Here is a 17,976-nt window from a genome sequence, read left to right on the forward strand (position 1 = left end):
CATCCACTTTTGTGCAAGTGATCTGGAAACATATCCCAATGTAGATAATTACCTATAAAAAAGAGAGAAATAATTAAAAGTAGGGTGGAGCAAAAGCAAATGTCTTGGGATTGTGTCTTTGCCTTTTATTACTCCTCTCTAACATTTTTATCATTCTATAAAAACATCTATTTTAATGAAACATTTTTCTTAACTGTTTTTCGTAAATATATATTTTTCTTATTCTTATTTACCATTATTACAGCATGGTCTTACAAGGTTAACAGAATATTAGAAATTAAACACATTTTAAAACACTTTCTTTGTCACTCTCTTTTCACATGAAATAACCTCTTTATCTTTGATATACGAAATCAATTTGTCGTTTCTCATTGGTACATTCACCTATGTCTTTACCTGCAAGCACTCTACGCTAACTCATGATTTTTTTTATTCATTTTTTTTAGGGATAAATAATAAAATATAAGTAATTTCATATGAGTTATAAGGTACCCTGCAGCTCAGAGAACTAAAAAGTTATAAAACTAAAATGTGATATCCAAGAAATTTTTATTTCTTTCGAAGTAGATAGGGCGTGATAAACTCTTTTGATAGTTCCTAAATAAAAAATTGGGATCTATCAAAAGGCCCAATTTTTATTTCTTTTAGGGGGTGCAACAAAAGGCCCAAAATTAAAACCTTTGTTTCTAGCTATTCAGCACATCATAGGACATGGAAGGCTCAAGTCAATATGAGATATGATATGGGCTTGAAATATAATGCCTTGTTGGGCTCATGCTGAGCACAGCACCCACAGTGTGGGTTTTATCAGGGCTTGGGCTCACCCTCATGAACCTTGAATTGGGTACTACTTGGCCTTTTTCTACAGCCCAGCCCACCCAACGCCCACTTCTAGTCTATTTGTAATCATATTATTATTACAAATGAATCAGTTTTAAGATCACAGAGAACTTGAAACCATCCTTCTCTTGTTTGTGTAGTTGCAAATCAAAGTCTAAGGTGTGGCAAAAAGAAAAAGAAATTATGTTAGGCTTAATAGAAACTGTTAGAAATTGTTAAGCCTAAGGCAAATGATAAGATAGTTAATTCTTTTAAATAGCAAAAGGAAAGCGAAGTCTTCCATAATTTTCTATAAAAATTGAAGGAATTCAGGTTATTTTTTTTAAGTGTTTTTGTTTAGGTTTCATTTTTCAACTTTTTCAATAAACCATATAGAGCTGAAGTCTTTGTATTGGAAGATTTATCTAATCATATGGAGGTCCACAGCAATAAATCTGCTAAACTTTAGGTTCACAATAGCAATCCCCACAGTCTAAAGTTGAATCAGACTCACCAGAAGTAATATGGAGCATGGCCTGCAATTCCTTAACATGCCTAGAATGATTCCAATTCTTGATTTTCAGATATAATATGCTTTGTCAAAAGGGCTAAAAATTTCAATCCAGTCAATGTTTGGATCCCAATAGAGGCATGGGCAAGTCCATAAGGACTCATGGAATAAGTTTCCATCAGCATACATCATATGCCATAGCCCATAAGCCAAGAAAAAGATCCTAAACGAAATACATACTTAAAGACCCTTAAATTCTTTTCTTAAGAAAACTAAAGAGATAACAAGAAGGAAAAAAATGAGTTGATCTGTAGCCATAAACATCATGAACAAAAAAATATGATTCACATTACCATTAGCAAAGCAAACCCCAAGAGTTGAAGAGAGGGATACCACCATTTTACTGCCATAATATCCATAACATTAACCTGCTGATCTATTGTATCTTGGCTATAACGACTATAAGGATTTCAGCTATTGCATTGGGAATGCCTATGTTTTCTTGCTATGGTAAGAAGGAAAATTAGATTAAGTGATATGAAGTAGTCGACAAAATTCAGGATAGTTCAAACTAGCTATGTTTTTTCATGTTTTTGCCTTCACATATAAACATAACAGACTTAAAGAATTTAACAAGTATACCAATATCAAGTTAGAAACAGAACAGCTCCCATAGCCATGGATTGCACTCCTCCAGGTTAAGCCATTGGATAACTTATATGACATCAGACAAAATATATAGATTCCCAAAGGCAACTCCCAACTGATTCCTTACTTGATGACCCTTGCTTTGACCACTTGTGCTGATCCTAAGAATCCACAATCCATATAAGCAGAAGAAACATATTAAATTTCAATGTTTCTATGTTAAAGCTACCACCATTTATGATAATTGAATGATCATGCTCTCTATCTTTTGCCATGTTGTCAAAATATTATTTAGCATTCCAATTCTTGTACACAAATTGCATGTCAAGACTGGTGCTCCATCTCAATTTATGGGGTTGTTTCCCTTGATTTTTCCAATTGTCCCTATTATTCAAATAGCTCTACTTTTTCAAATAAATTCTAAAGTATTATAATGCTATGCAGAGGATAATCATATTGTTCTAGACTTCAACTCATGACTAGCTGATATTGTCCACCAAATTTGGGAGCCAAAGGCAATTCTACCAAGTGTGTGGAAAATACCATGGACATGTAGGAACTCTGTCCCAGTATATGATTTAAGTAATACTGTTTTCTCTTTGGTAAGGAAATACACATAGAGAAAATTTTCCAACACAACTATTAGTTAGAGACAACAACAATGACAACAAAGCTTTATCCCAACTTAATGGGGCTACATGGATCCGAGCAAGGACAAAAAAGTAAAAGTAAAAAAAAAATAATAATAACACAATAACAGTAACTAAGTATAAACGCAGCTACATGGATCCTTACCCTCCACTTGGCTCTATTCGAGGTGATACCTTTACATATGTGTATAATACTGATAACACTTGTACCCCACTCACATTATAATTTAACAATGGTTGGTAGTGTTTTCACGGGATGCAAGATCTATTCTTGTACACTTTTCTATGTTGCTACTGTTTTTTTTTCCATTTTGTTTTTACTTTCTTGTTTCAGGGTTCTTCCATTGACGACTAAAGAAAAAAAGCCACACGTATTGATTGTGATTTTTTTTTTTTTTAAATTTAACGAATTGTCTATAGATGGAAGTGTAATGATTACTCACCCATAATGTCAATGGAGAAGACTACAGTTTGAAAGAAGGGAAAAGATTTAAACCAACTTGGTTACAGAATTTACTTTTCTATAAAATATGAAACAAATTTATTTAATCAGAATATTATCATTGATGACAAAGGGCCCACTGGCATTCTAGATATGAGAAATATGCTTATCAAAGAAGTAATTTTTAACAGTTTGGTTGTTTGGATAACTAATCTGGATTTATTCACTTTGAAATCATCCAAGCAATGACTATCCATTTATTTGAGATAGTAAGCTAGATATTAGACTACATATGTCAAGTAGGATACAAAGTTGAAGCTTTTTCAAATCAAATGTTCAATTTAAGCATAGAAAAAAGAATACCAAATCTTATCAAGGGAGAGCTTTTGCATTAAGTTCTCAAAATCCAAAAGGAAGTTTGAAACATAAAAGGAGAATCAAATTAATAAAAAAGGTAAAAAAAATTTATTTGAAAAACAAATTAGGAAAGAAGTTTCATATCTAGAGTTAATTCTTAGGGATTGATGAGAAAATGAGGTAGTGGCAACAACAATATCAGTTTATTCATGTTTTCTTCCTTTGTTTTCCCTCTGTCAATTCATTTTTTTTTTTTTTCCCTACTCCAATGGTATTTTTATCTTAAGCTTAGAAACCAGTTTTAGTCAATTTTTTTGTTGGTTAATAATATTTAGTACTTCTTCGAACTTCTCACACATCTTCATTTTTAGGATACGCTCATCCAACTTTTCTCTTAAAAATGTGTCTTTTGCATATATATATATATATATATATTTTTGTCTTTTTTTGACTTTTTCTTTTTTTAAGTGTAGTGGATGAAATGAAAAAAAAGGCAATAGAACGCTACCTCACTAGCGCAAGTACATGCCAACATGAGGGCCAATGGAAGGGCGTGTGCATCTTCAGCATGGAGCAGCATGGTCTTTTCGCACAAACTGTGTCTAAGCATAGACACACTAGTGGGTAGCATTCTTTCTTCCTTAAGAAAATACTTTTTAAGGGTATTATAGTACTGGTTTTGTATTTCATGTGGCCATTAATATTGTCCATGAACTATAATGAAACATATGCAATCACTCGCAAAAGAACCAAACAACAACATAGAGAAAATTAGTTGGAACATTTTTTATGCTTTTTAGAAATTTTTTGGCCTTTGATTCTTTAGAAGATGCTTTCTCTTAGATTTAGTTACTAAAACAAATTCGAGAAACAGGTTTCTATTTTTAAAAATACAAATTCATGCCTAAAACCACTTTAAATTGTTGTGCCAAATACAACATTAGAAGTTTAGGTCTCTTGTTGTTTATTTTCTTTTCTATTTAGAAAAAAAATTTATGCATTATTAGAAAGATATTTATATGCAACATGGATTTTAATAGCAGCTGCCTTATTAGTATATGTAGCCATGGTTTAGAATTTTTTTTCTTCAGAAAGCAAAATACCCAAGATTCATGTCTAAAACCACTTCAGATTGTTGCATCAAACACAACATCAGAACTTTATGTTTTCTGTTCTTTATTTATTTTTTGTTTCAAAAATTTTAATTTTGCATTACTAGGAAGACATTTATATGCAACTTAGTAGTGCATGTGCCATGGTTTAGAAATTCTTTTTTATTATTAGTTTTTTCTTCATAACACAAAATACCCAACCATTAACACCCCAGACAAAGGGGGGATTCAACCTTTGGACAAGGCAAGAACATGCCATAGCACTTACAAACTGCACTATCTAGCACCTATTATAGATTTGTTTTTTTTTTTTTTTTGATGAACTAGCTTTACTTAACCTTTATCTATTAAAAAGAAAATGAGAGAGACCTTAACAGCCTATCATTTTGTTCTTTTGCATTTTTGCTACATTATTCAGTGATTTGCGGAGGATATAAAAGCAGACAAGAAAGTTACCTATATTGACTTCGGTTCGAACAACTATCTAATTTGTAGAATCCGGGCTCCGATCAGCTTTGTCTGAACCATATACCCTTATAATGTATACCTGGGAATAGAGAAAACGAAAAAACCGGCCTATGAAGTTCATGGGCAATATTCTAATTACAGGTTAGATACAACTATTCGAAAACAACTTTGAAAGAATAGATACATCATAAAACAAATATATGGAACAATCAAAACAACTTAGTTCACTAGTTTCTCTTATAAAGTTTTCATATAACCAAAGCACGGAAATCACATCATCATCTAATAAAGACCCATATATCACATAGTTTCAACTATTACTGCATTGGAAAGTTACTGCATAAAGGAATTCAAAAAAATCAATTTGAGTTTACATAATCATTCACAACCACTTCTCTTATAAAGTTTTCATATAACCAAAACATGGAAATCACATTATCATCTAATAAAGACCCATATATCACATAGTTTCAACTATTACTGCATTGGAAAGTTACTGCATAAAGGAATTCAAAAAAATCAATTTGAGTTTACATAATCATTCACAACCCACTATGATTTTATACAAAAAATATATTTTGAAAGATATAATAATTAATAAAACAAACTGATGGAAAGGTACAATACTCATAGTTTTTAAGGCACTGCTAAGGCGCCTTGGCGCTGATGCGGTCTAGAGATGGTAAGGCAGTGCTCCGTCTTACGTGAAGTGGCGCCTTATGGATTTTTTTTTTTTAAACACATTTTAAAATTACTTGATGAAGATTTCAAATATAGATTTTTTATTCGTAGGTGTATGGTTTTGTTAACACTTGAGATGTATGGGATCAGCTTTACTCCACCAAAAATAACCAAAACAAACAAAACAAAAACACGATTCACAAACAGGGTTTGGATTTTGTCAAGGGTTTTAAGAAAGGGCTTTGAGAATGAATCAATGAACAAGGAAAAACCACTGATCCAGGCGACCATTTTGCTCAGGCAGCGGTGAGCTTCATTCTTCTTTGACAGGAGTAGAAATATAGTGGATGACCTTAGGGCTTAGGCACTCATTTTGGCATCATAGAGGTAAGTCTAATAAATACTTGTATTTTTTGTCTTCTTTTCTATATATTTATAATTTTGTTTCATAATTATGTATTTATATTATATGTTAATATGATTGATGATTGATGATTGATGATTGATGATTGATAAAGATGAACTTAGTTTATTCACTTTATTGATTTGTTTTCTTGATGAATATCTTATATTGGTATGAATATGAACCTTTAATATTTATTTAACATATGAGTAATAGGATTCAACTAGAATTTGAGCCAAATATATTGGTTTTATAAAAAAATTACACAGGAACGCTTTAGTCGATAAGGCGACGCTTTATGCCCGCATTATCGCTAAGGCGCTCCGAAAGACCCTCAAACGCCTCCGTCGCTTTACTGCCTTAAAAACTATGTCCTTGCCACACTAACACAAGAGAATGAAACAAAATAATTTTGTTGAAAGCCACATTGCCCAGACAAAAAGTAAGGATAAATAATCAAAAGAGAGAGAGCATCTAAAAAGAAAAATAGAAAGCATCACCCTAACATCTGCACTCTAAGATTTGAACTGTTGTTCCTTGAAAAAGATCCAATAAATCAACTTGCTGGAGGGTTCAGAGAATGATTTTTAGAAAGTGTTAATGGGTTTCTTCAGAGAGAGCACAGCCAACAACCGAGGTGGTCCTGTCATACAACATGAGCGATGTTGTACAGGTTTATAATGTACCTATGCATGCCAAATATGACACCTAAAATCAGTAATTTGGAGTAAGAAAGAATCTCACCTTATATTTCACTTTCTTGAAATCAAGCAGCCGTAGCAATTTCAGTTTGTGGATCACATATAACCGATAATTTGGTTTCTTTGTAATGTTATTATCGAGCAGACTAAGGAACTGCAGTTTCGGAAGGGATGCAAGTGGATCAATCTCCACCAAGTTAACAAGTCGGTTGTTTGTAAGAACCAGAGAATGTAGTTTTGGCAAGTATTCTGCAAATTTGAAGAAAACCAACAAATAACTGTACAAATTTCTAGGAGAAAAGGAATGAGAGATGATAACAAATCAATGGTGGCATTCAACTAACCTCCAATATTAGGATTGATACGAGTAATTCTATTATTGTTTATAAGCAAGGTACCTATCCGACTCAGATAAGGGAAATTTTCAAGCTTAACAATCTCATTGTCTGACAAATCAACGGTGTCAAATTGGTCCTGTCAAACAGATACAGAAATAAAAATCAAATTAGAAATAAAAAAATAAAAAAGGTCAAATAAGCAAGGCTTTAATTTCTAGGTTGTGCCATACATACATCTACTTGAATTATTAAGGTGAAAAAAAAAAAAAAAACATACATAAGATAGGACTGATCTCACAATTTTAGATGAAGAGCATTATGATGGAAACAAAGATTTGTTCAAAAAGTGCTACCATTAAGAATTGAAAGTTGAAACTTCAATGTCAAATTACATTACATTTTACCAAAAATAATAATAGAAGAATATTAACAGACAGGGGAAGGCCCAAACTGGGAACATGGCAGTTGTGGATGGAATGGCCATATTCAGAAGAGAAGTGTGAGAACTCAAATGAATGGCTCTTTCAGCAGAAGATTAATCAGGGATTGATGAAATTATGAGAGGGACACTGATTTAGATGGAGCATCATTAGTTATTTGGCACCAGAAATCTCAACATAAATGGATAAGATGGAGATGGAAATAAAAAGATCTACAAAAGATTGCAAATGAAAAACAAGGAAGAAAAAATATAAATAAATAAGGAAATCAATGAAATGAAATGATAGAGTATTTTTAAGGGCATACACTTTGGCAGTACAAAGTGAGAGCCAAAAGGTGTGAATGGGACTCAATATCCTTGCAACAATCTGCATGGTTGGTAAGAAAATTGGAGGAACATGGAGATCGAAATGGCATTTTTTGCATTTGAGGTAGCTTGGAATGTGGTCTAGGAAGACTCAGTGAGAGTGTTCAGGAAATCCCATAGAAGTGGGGCTATCCAAAAATGGCATCACTGCCACATTTATCACATTAATTCCAAATGAAGTTATATCCTACCCAAAGGAGTACAACACCATTAGCTTAACAACCACTATATACAACATTTTGCACTAAGTTTTGTCTAGAAGGATTATGAAGGTTCTAGAAACAATTACCTTCCCAACTGGAGGAGCACTTTTGAAGACCAGGCAATCTCAGACGAAAAGTTAATGATTAATGTGTATTAGAGGTTATTCAATCTATAGGGAAAACAAATTGGTAGATGCTCAAAAGGAATATATGTTGCTTCATGGGATAGCTTGGACTACACAATGGAGAAAAAAATAGTTTCGGAACAAGGTGGTTAAATGGATTCATGGGTGCAGCTTAAATATTCATTTCTCAGCCCTTACTACTGGTGCCTCAAAGGCCATCTTTCTATGAAAAATTTAAATCTTTTGGGGTAAGGAGGAACGTGATTTCCATTTTCTTTCCACTACAATAGGAGATGTTCTAAGTAGGTCACTGAACAGAGATAGTAGGAGTTGTGAGCGGACTAAAAGTAAGGGTCTTGGGGGGAATTAATCAGAAAATGGGATGAAGAGATTAAAAAAAAAAGTATTGACTGTTAATGTTGCAATTCCTTATTCAAATAAATAATTAGGAGCCAATTTATAACTCATATTAAGAATTGCCAAAAGTATTACTCGTAATTTGGATTAATATCCATCGTTCCAGTCTTTCAAAAAGAGTTATTTCAAAATTTTAAGCATCTTGGGTATTTTCTGTTCATTTAATGCACGTTTCACACATTCCATAATTCGTTGTGTTGTCAATCAGAGATTGGATGCTAATAGGGGAAGGAATTCCTACAGCATGGCAGTATGGAAAAACATTATCAAGTTCCACAAGGAATTCCTGTCCAAATGTGCCGTAAGGGCTAGGAGGGGCTGTAGAATTGTTTCTGGGAGGATCAGAGGTTCCTTGAAGAGTTGAAGGTGAGCAATGTTATACAATCCCCCAATTTTACATATGATTCAGCAGATTCCCATATCAGTAATGATTCTATTGCATGGTCCCCAACTTTCACAAGCCCCCCAAGGACATTGAAGTAGATCATTGGGCTGCTCTCCCTCAGTTATATGCAAAGTACTTTAAGGTAACCTTTCAGCCAAAGACAAGGAGATGAAAGGTGGCGCTGAGATTCCTGGGGTCAAAAAACCCTGTTTGGTTTCACTAAGGGCCACCAAACAGTACAATAGCAAAAGCAGGAAGAAAATGGAAATCCTCTAAATAGACTGAGGATTTCAAAGGAGGATGGAAATTTGGTAATCAGACAGAATCTTAAGGGGTTAATAAGACAAAGAAGAAAGTATATGATAGGAATTACCATTATAAGATTAGGATAATCCAAACATTAGAATGAAATAAGGATAGAACAAGAGTTAAGACTAAATTGAGGATTTATTGGGAAATATCAAAGATGAGGAATAAAGCAACAAGTAGAAGTCATCTTCTTCCTTTTTTGAAGGTAGAACCCAGAGGTAACCTCCACAACTTACGAAAGTGGTAGCTCACTCAACTGCTACTTGATGGGCCTGAAATTTCATGTGAAGAGTTGCCATCCAAGGCCCTATCGACTCCATTTGGGAACGACCAGAAACAACAAGCAAGAAAACTCTGATCACAGGAACTGCAACTGACTTTGACGGAGGACTGTAGAACCAGCAATAACCACTAGTTCAATCTCACAACAGGGAAGGGGTTTGGGTCTGAGCTCCTAGGATATGAGTTGCCACCCAGGCAAACGACTTGGCCCCCATAATCGCAGATCGTTTGGATCAGAAACCAGGGGTCCCAACAACAAAACTTCCAGGCCGATAGTAACTTCATAGCAAGGAAAAAATGAATAAAACTAACAGAAAAGAAGGGACGGGAAAGAGAAGAATTATGGGAGATTAACGCAGGAAATGGAGGGAAAGAAGAATGTACCTGCAATGATGAAGGGAGAAGAAACAGTCAATCAACTCGACCAACAGAACACACAAGCACTCACCAGCATATTAAACCAACCAAACTTTAAATCTTTCAATTCTATAACTTCATTGGTTACAAAGAGAGAAATAAAAGAAACAAATACTCCTATTCAAACTCTAAGACTAAGATGGAATTAAACTCTACCTCCTCTGTAACCTACCTAAAGTAAAATATAGCAAAATAAAAAAATAAGATCAATCCAAATAACCCTACCAACCCTTGTTGGTCCAAAAACCCGTGTTGGGCCAGTTTCATATGGTATTGGGTTTCCAAATCCGGTCATATTGCCCCAAACACTTTAGAGCCACTATATCAACTCTCCTCCTCTGGAACGAATTAGACTCCATCGCGTTTGGATAAAGAAGATCAAGGACGCCATCTGAGTCAACTCATCGGAGAACGAACGACCTTGCTACCTTCTTGAGCTTAATTTCAAGGGCGTCCTTGGTAGGAAGAAGCTTCATTTCTTTGCTGTCGTGCTTGAAAAATAGGTTTCGCATATCCCACAATGTTTTTCCTTTTCAAATAGCCAAGTTCATTCAGAAAAATGTCACACACCTTCAGAGGGAGAACATCAATTCATATTGTATGTCCACATACCCACCAATAGAGTATGTGAGCAAACACCTATAAATAATCTTAAGATTGATGTTGTTCACCCATGCAACTTTGTAGGGATTAGGATGTGGTTTTTTGTTCAATCCCAGCTGCAAACAGCATCTTCATAGACAACAAGATCAAGTTGGTAAGGTTTCTGTTGGTCTCTATGATCATCGATCATAGGGGCTCCCTTTACTAGTCTGTATAAATGGGCTATTCTATTTCTATAGTATGGTAAAGGATCCCATCCAATTCTCGTTTGTCCATTCCTTCCTAATTCTTCTCTTCAACACGGGATAGAGCAGTTTGGTAGCTCGCAAGGCCCGTGACCACATTAGTGTAATTGCCTCCATCAATCACCATGCTACATAATTGGTAGTTGCACTTCACTCAAGTCTCAAAAACATTGATGCAGCGCCAATATTCCTCGTTAGAAACCTTATGAGTGGTCAAAACAGTACAAAGAACATAACAAGGTTGTTGCTCCCATTATTATTATTGTTATTGTAGTTGCCTTCACCAAGCTCCCGCTCTACCTCCAAACAAACTATCTTGAGATTCAGCTGCCCTTCTGGCAAGAGGAATAAAAGAATCATCATCAATATTGATGGAGGGCCGGTAGGGAAGGAAAGAAATCCCTGAGATGCTCAAAGTTGCAGGGTAGAGGAAGGAAACGCACAGAGAAAGGGGGAGAAGAGGGTCGCACACAATGCCCGCAGGCTCTTCACCAAAACCAAACTCAATTCATCTTCTCAATCTCCCTTCATCTTAAAGAAAATAAAACTACTAAAACTAGAAACCAACTCTAATAAGAAACTAACTCAATCTAAGAAAACTAAAATAAATTAAGAAACTATTATCTCCTACGTATCCTACTTAAAATAAATATTGCATCTTATTCCCAAATAAGTAAGATTTCCTAAAATCCTAATAAACCAAATAACCCAATATGGATCGGGCTCATCTCCGTCTGGATACCCAGATGGGTATGGATCGCTTCACGGGTGCATACCTGCATCAATTCTCCCAATGTTGAGGAAAACTCGTCAACGAGTATTGTAAAAGGGTAACAATAAAAGCTCACAAGCGGGGGTGGACTGCTCCTTGTTTGCCATGGAAACAAAATCCAAGATATGAAGATTCTAAGGTGCATTCAAGTTCGGAAAATCATGGGGAATAGCTGGCTCTGTACTGATGTCCATCATTATTTGACCCACGATCGTCTCAGTTTCTGTTGTTGTTACTTGCTCTATAACTAAATGATCTTCCTCTCTTGTTGACTCATTCAATTCGCCCCGTGTTTGCATTGTTGCTACCACCTTCTTTGAGTTAGCCAATACATTAAGAATAAATTTTTGAGGCATGTGAAAAGGCTGGACAGTGCACAAATTTTTGTTATGATCAAGGGTGCCATGTTCTTCCAACCAACCTCGACCCAATTTAATAACGTGTTGAGGAGAATCAAATACTTCACAAAAAGCATCGTCAAGATATTAAGACACAGAGAACTCAACGAATACATCATCCTCTGACTCAAAAATAATTTGATTGGTCGTTGATAACATAACCACCATAGATCTCGAGATGAAATTTTCATGTCCAATTTCATTAATCAACAAATTAGCAAGCTTTCCATTAGGTAAATGCACTCAAAATTTGAACACAAAATATTCCATGACGATTCTTGTGTTCAAAATTGCTATGGGCCTCACAACAATAAGACACTAACTCCAATAATCAAGTCGGTGGCAGAATTGTAAATATGGTGGTTCAACTTACTTTTATTTTTAGAGGATGAAAGAATTGTAAATATACTGAATGGAGCACAATGGTAATCTAAAGAGGGATGAGGCAAATTTTAAATGACAAAAAGGCAATGGGCAAAGGGTAAAAAGGATAAGGTGGAATAGTAATTATGAAGATGGGTAAAGGGCATTAATTAAATCAAAGTGGGTAGGGGTATGTTAGGAAATAGGGGAAAAAAAAGGAAGAGGAAAAGGATGGGTGTGATATATCATGGGAATAGGGCCAGGACAAACTTCAGCCTTTGGATATAAAATGTTGGGGAGTCGACCACTACAACAAGAAGGTAACAGCAGTGTTCGAATGTATCCAGGAGAGCTGCGACGCGAGGAAGAAGAGATCCTCCACGATGAATCAAAACAGGGAATCAAAGACGTCGAAGGATTCGTTCCATGCCGAAATTTGACTCATGGTGAGGGTCTCAAGTCTCAAACAGGTATGAATCTTGTTCTACCTGTTTGAGAGTGTCGGTTGGATTCTTTTCTCCCTTCTTCTACTTCGCTCTGCTTCTTTTTTTTTTGCTTGGCTGCAGTCGAAAACCCTAAGAGGGGTTAGGCATGCCATCCTTCACAAGAGCGAGCCCAATCTAGCACATTATGTTGATAGTGGCTTCGAGGGCGTCGGTTCAGCTACAGGAGGGTCCAAAATTGCTATGGTGCATGTGTCAAAACATCGCCTTGATTTTGGACCCTCCCGATGCTTTCAATTGCCTAGATGCCATGACAACAATGTTATAGTGGTGGCCTTTGTGGATCGTCTACAACATTCCCCAACACTGAGCATGGGGGGTCATCTTTCGTCGACTGCATACTTTCGTATCTAGGCCAACCAATGGTGTCTACTCCACCCAGTTTCAATCCCAGCGAGCCGTTCCCTAGATTGGGATACCTCTGATATGTTTATGATGGGGGCTTATAAAGGAGCATCCCAATGCACGAGGTTCCCACTACTGCAAGGTCAGAGAGGGGCTAATGTACACAACCTTACACCATGTTTTGCGGGGAGGCCATTTCCATGTTTCAAACCCACAACCTTATTGTTGCAACAACACAACTTAACCATTTCGCCGAGCCTCACCCACTGATGAGGCTTATAGTTGGGCAATAATGGACTATCATAACAATTGGTCCCAAAAACTACATGTGGTGCATTCCATGGAACGGCTATGATTCATTCAATCATAGACAACTAGTGGAATGGACGCACCAAAAACTACATGTGGAATTGAGCCTGATTGTTTGAATATATTTATATTTTTAAGAACTAAATTATTTGTAGACTCAATGCTTATAATAGGTCTAGTTTACAGCAGAATTCAGCATAACCTAGCAGCTTGGGTCAAAATCAAAAGGACAATTTTACATGGTTCTTTTGTGAAACTAATTCATGGCACATGTGTAAAATGTTAGAGAAATAGGCAGCAGCCAAGACAAAAACACTTTTTGGGCCTCGAAAACCTAGGTTTCAAGTTTTGCCCTAAAAAAGTACCAAGTTTCGATCCAGTTTCAGTCGACACCTGTGAAATCTCAGTTTCAGCCAAGGTCAAAACCGACCTCAAAACCAAGATTTAGAACCTTAGGTTCAGGTTTAGTTTTTTTATCAGAAGCTCACGAAAGGAGAAGAGAAATGTGCATTACTTGAAAATGAGATAAAGAAATCAGTTGATAACACTGATGGTATAGACTAGTCTAAGAGTTGAGAAGAATAAGCCCAAGGCTAGGAAGATTACCTAAAACGAGATTTAAAAGCATGCGTCCGATGAGCTTGGGAGGGTGGACCATGTTTGGGCTACAGTGGAAGCATGGCAACTAGAATATGGTTTTCAATAACTACTGGCCAAATCATGGGCTCACAGTGATGCACAAAAAATGTTGCAGCCACTTTTTGAAGAGCCTCGGCAGTGCTTTTGTCTATCTGGGAGCAGTAGGTGGGGGTTGAGATCAGGCTGAGCCAAATGCCATCACCCTTGAACATGTTAGAATGGTTCACATGGGATGGAAACTTTTTCCGTTTTTCAAAGAAAGTATATTTCAAAATTTTATCCAACAGAACATGATTCTAATCTAAGCTATTAGAATCAAAGATAATCTTCTGAGCTTCCCAAATGCAATTCTAATTCAAAAAATGGCCAGATTCTCAGTATTATGGCCAGATTCCCAGTATTAGAATCTCAATCAGACATAGTGTCATAGTGTCAATACCAAATGAAGTCCCAATACCTAATGAAGTCCCTGATAAGCTTCCTACCATGTGTGATATCCAGCATGTCATTGATATTGTATCAGGTTTAGTGTTTCTAAACTTCTTGCCTATCACGTGAGCCCCAAGAAGCATGTTGAGTTGCATCAACAGTTGGATAGCTGAAGGAGGGTTCATTCAAGAAAACCTGACGTCTTATGAAGTACCAGCTACTGACTCCAAAGGGAGAGGGAAAAAAAGAAGGAACTAGAGAAATGTGTCTTAACTATGACAAAGAAATTACTATTGAGTACAGGTATCCTATTCTGAGTCTAAATGATATTCTCGCTGCATCTAGCAAAGGCCAATCAGGGACAAGTGCATCATATAAAACCCAAAGTGCCAAAGATCAATGTATGATGTGTAAAGTTTTCAGTAATACTCTTGACTTCACCTTTATCTCCTCTTTTTTCTTTTCTTTTTTTTATGGTAAATCACCTTTATCTCCTCTGAACAGCTAGTAACCCCCAATATTGGTAGTAATGAAGCCATGAAGAGCTCAAGTATAACTTAGCATAAACAGCCCAGAAGGCCATAGCTTCTATGTTTCCCAAGCAAAACCCAGATTCAGCAGGATGGCTGCAGTACCGATTCTTTTAGTCCAACCGACCATGACAGCATGCTCTTTGTTCTTGCGCCCTTTCTAGTGATCTAATATTAGTAAGATTCAGAAATGAAGCTATCTTGACAAAACAAAAGGTGAATTGATAGTTTACACCTGAAGCTATCTTAACAAAACAAAAGGTGAATTGATAGTGTACACCGGAAAATGAGGAACCTCTCCCCCTTCCCCACGCCCCCGGCGGAAAATTTATTAACGAACAAGGAAAACGATAAGATGCCATACTGCAATAGCAAAATGTGGGTGGGGAGGGTGATGGAAAACATTGTCGATATCATTGCAGAACGAAACTCTAATAACCTAGATGGAGTTAAGGTAAAGAAAACTTACCTCGGTTCCTCCCAGGTTTTCTATTACAGCAATCTTGTTGCCTGTTGTAGAGGGCATAGAAGGAAAGGATGGAAGTTCGTCAATGCACTTTGTAAGTTTTTATCCAAAACTGGATGCAATTGAAATTATTTATAAAAAAAATATTAAAATAAAATAAAAGCATAGCTACAAATTGAACGGAGGCGACCACCGCGCGATAGATTCAAAGTACGTAAGAAACTAGGGTTTAAAAAAAAAAAAAAAAAAAGAGAGAGCCAGAGAGAGATCTGAAAGCAATGAGTAGGCTGGACAAAGGGAGCTACCTCGGAGATCCAACTCTCGATCCCCCACGGCGTTGAAGAAATGAGGACTTTTCCATATCAAATCCGCTGTTAGCCTCACCATGTCTTCTACTTCGCGGTGGGAGAGTGTTCTGTTCTTTTCTCTCTAGGCCCCTTCACCGCAGCACAGCCACAGATTGATGCAGGGCAAGGACGACCTCAGAAAACGGCTGAAGTGGCAATGCTAGCCTGCTGTGAAGTTCTCTGTGTACAGTTTTATCATTTCTCACCTTCACTCGCGCGACCGCCGCCTCGTTAGCGGTGTCAAAACCTAGCCCAACCGATAAGGCCAACCGAAAATACCCCTTACCAGAAGGGAAGAAAAAACAATGGGACGAGATCGAACCGAACCATTGGGCCCGTTCTGCACGGTATGATGTGACAGACTGAAATCCGGTGGTTCCAGTGATCAAATCGAAACTGATAATAATTGATTAATAATGAGGTTATGGATAGATGTATTGGTTATCCATTGATTTTAATATTAATAAACATATTTTTTGTCGCAACTTGTAAAATGAATTGTTACAAATCAATGAATAAGGAAATTGATTCGTATATAACAATCATGCTTCCATTCATCTCATTATTTTTTTTTTTAACTAAGAATCATCCCATTATTCATTATACAAAATTAATTGGATGGTTAACTAAATGATTTTATGGTTGGGTTATTTTTGTGATTTCAATATTAGCTATTTTCTCATGCTCTCCTTGTTATGGTTTAAATTTATATAAATAAAGGTGTTTGGTATGATTTATGACCCTTATTTCTCATTAAAATAAATCAATATGCCAATAAATTCATAAACAATCAAAGAAGTATTTATGATTTATTGGGATTAAGCGATTATTATTGTTCACGCACTGAACCATTAATGTGCACATGTTTTAATAACTCAAAACTAAGGGTAAAATGAAAATTTCTCATAATATAATACAATCATTTGATGAAACCCAATAAGAACATCCAACCTTTACAACAAGAGGAATATCATTCCCTCCCGTCAACTATGACGAAATATCAAGTTTCCCCACACTTTTTCAAAAATATCACTCATTTTCCACCTAAACTCAAAGATTCTTTCTATCATCCCTCACCGTGAGGAATGATTGTTAAGTCGTCAATTTATTTTTCCTAATACCAAAACTACCCCATCACATGTTGAATACCCAATATAGCCTTAAACAAATTAAAAATTGAGGAAATGGGGTGTTCAGCTCATCTTCTCCTTCAACCGAAACCCTCTCCTCTCTCTCTCTCTCTCTCTCTCTCTCTCTCTCTGCTGCCATCGATGATGACATCGACAAGCCGAGGCAAGAAAATCGCTTGCTCTATTAGCTGGTACCTCTACTGCAAACCTTCAAGGCAGGCAAGTACAAATATGAGAGAGATGTATAGGAAGACGAAGATGAAGAAGGCGAACTAGACATCGACATGAATAGGTGATTTCATCTGGGATATTAAATAATAGAAAATGATAAGGGAAAGGTTACACTAACCCACCTACATAAACCCTAGGAGTTCACAAAGGCACCCTCTCTTGGGTTATTACGATTACCAATATCAATGGCCCCTTGAATAGAATCTCGGAATGTTAAGATACTAAAGAAAAGGTAGATCAGTCTCAAGAGGAAGCACGTCGGAGAAATCATTATAGCTCAAGTCTAGGAATTTCAAGTTCTGCAAATGACATAGATTGGAAGAAACATTACATTTGAAGAAATCGTGAGAGTGATTCAAGAATTTCAGCTAATCCAAACCAGCCAAGGATTTGGATAAATACTCTTTCAATTTATTTTTTGTAATGTCCAAACTAACAACCCTTTTGCTATAATTTGAAGATTTTTGCACTCCCAGAGCTAAAGAGGAGCAATTGACACCAACCAAATGACAGCAATCAGAAGAACAATTACTGCCCCATGAAGCAATTCTTGATTCCAAGCCCTTCAAGAAATCCTCCAATGTTCTGAG

General features: G+C 36.2%; 2 protein-coding genes across 3 annotated transcripts in view; both read right to left on the reverse strand.

Annotated features, from left to right (window-relative positions):
• Window positions 1-1,827: 1,827 nt before the first annotated feature.
• Window positions 1,828-17,976, reverse strand: part of LOC122078028 (B3 domain-containing protein At3g19184-like) — a 48,928-nt gene continuing 32,779 nt past the window's right edge. Inside the window, exons 6-7 of one of the 2 annotated variants that reach the window (XM_042643917.1) lie at window positions 4,996-5,086; window positions 1,828-2,154 (exon numbers count right to left, since the gene is read on the reverse strand). In XM_042643917.1, coding sequence (XP_042499851.1) covers window positions 5,024-5,086 — 63 coding nt within the window. In that variant the 3' untranslated portion in view covers window positions 1,828-2,154; window positions 4,996-5,023. The remainder of the gene's footprint in view (window positions 2,155-4,995; window positions 5,087-17,976) is intronic. The other variant, XM_042643908.1, reaches the window with a different exon arrangement.
• Window positions 6,836-16,313, reverse strand: LOC122078018 (U2 small nuclear ribonucleoprotein A'; the record flags this gene model as incomplete). Its single annotated transcript, XM_042643898.1, is given in 4 exon segments — window positions 6,836-7,041; window positions 7,137-7,266; window positions 15,682-15,722; window positions 15,984-16,313. Coding segments are annotated over 4 exon segments (459 nt in total), but the record flags the coding sequence as incomplete, so codon positions are not given.

Source organism: Macadamia integrifolia, chromosome 1, assembly GCF_013358625.1.
Source record: "Macadamia integrifolia cultivar HAES 741 chromosome 1, SCU_Mint_v3, whole genome shotgun sequence".
Classification (NCBI taxonomy): domain Eukaryota; kingdom Viridiplantae; phylum Streptophyta; class Magnoliopsida; order Proteales; family Proteaceae; genus Macadamia; species Macadamia integrifolia.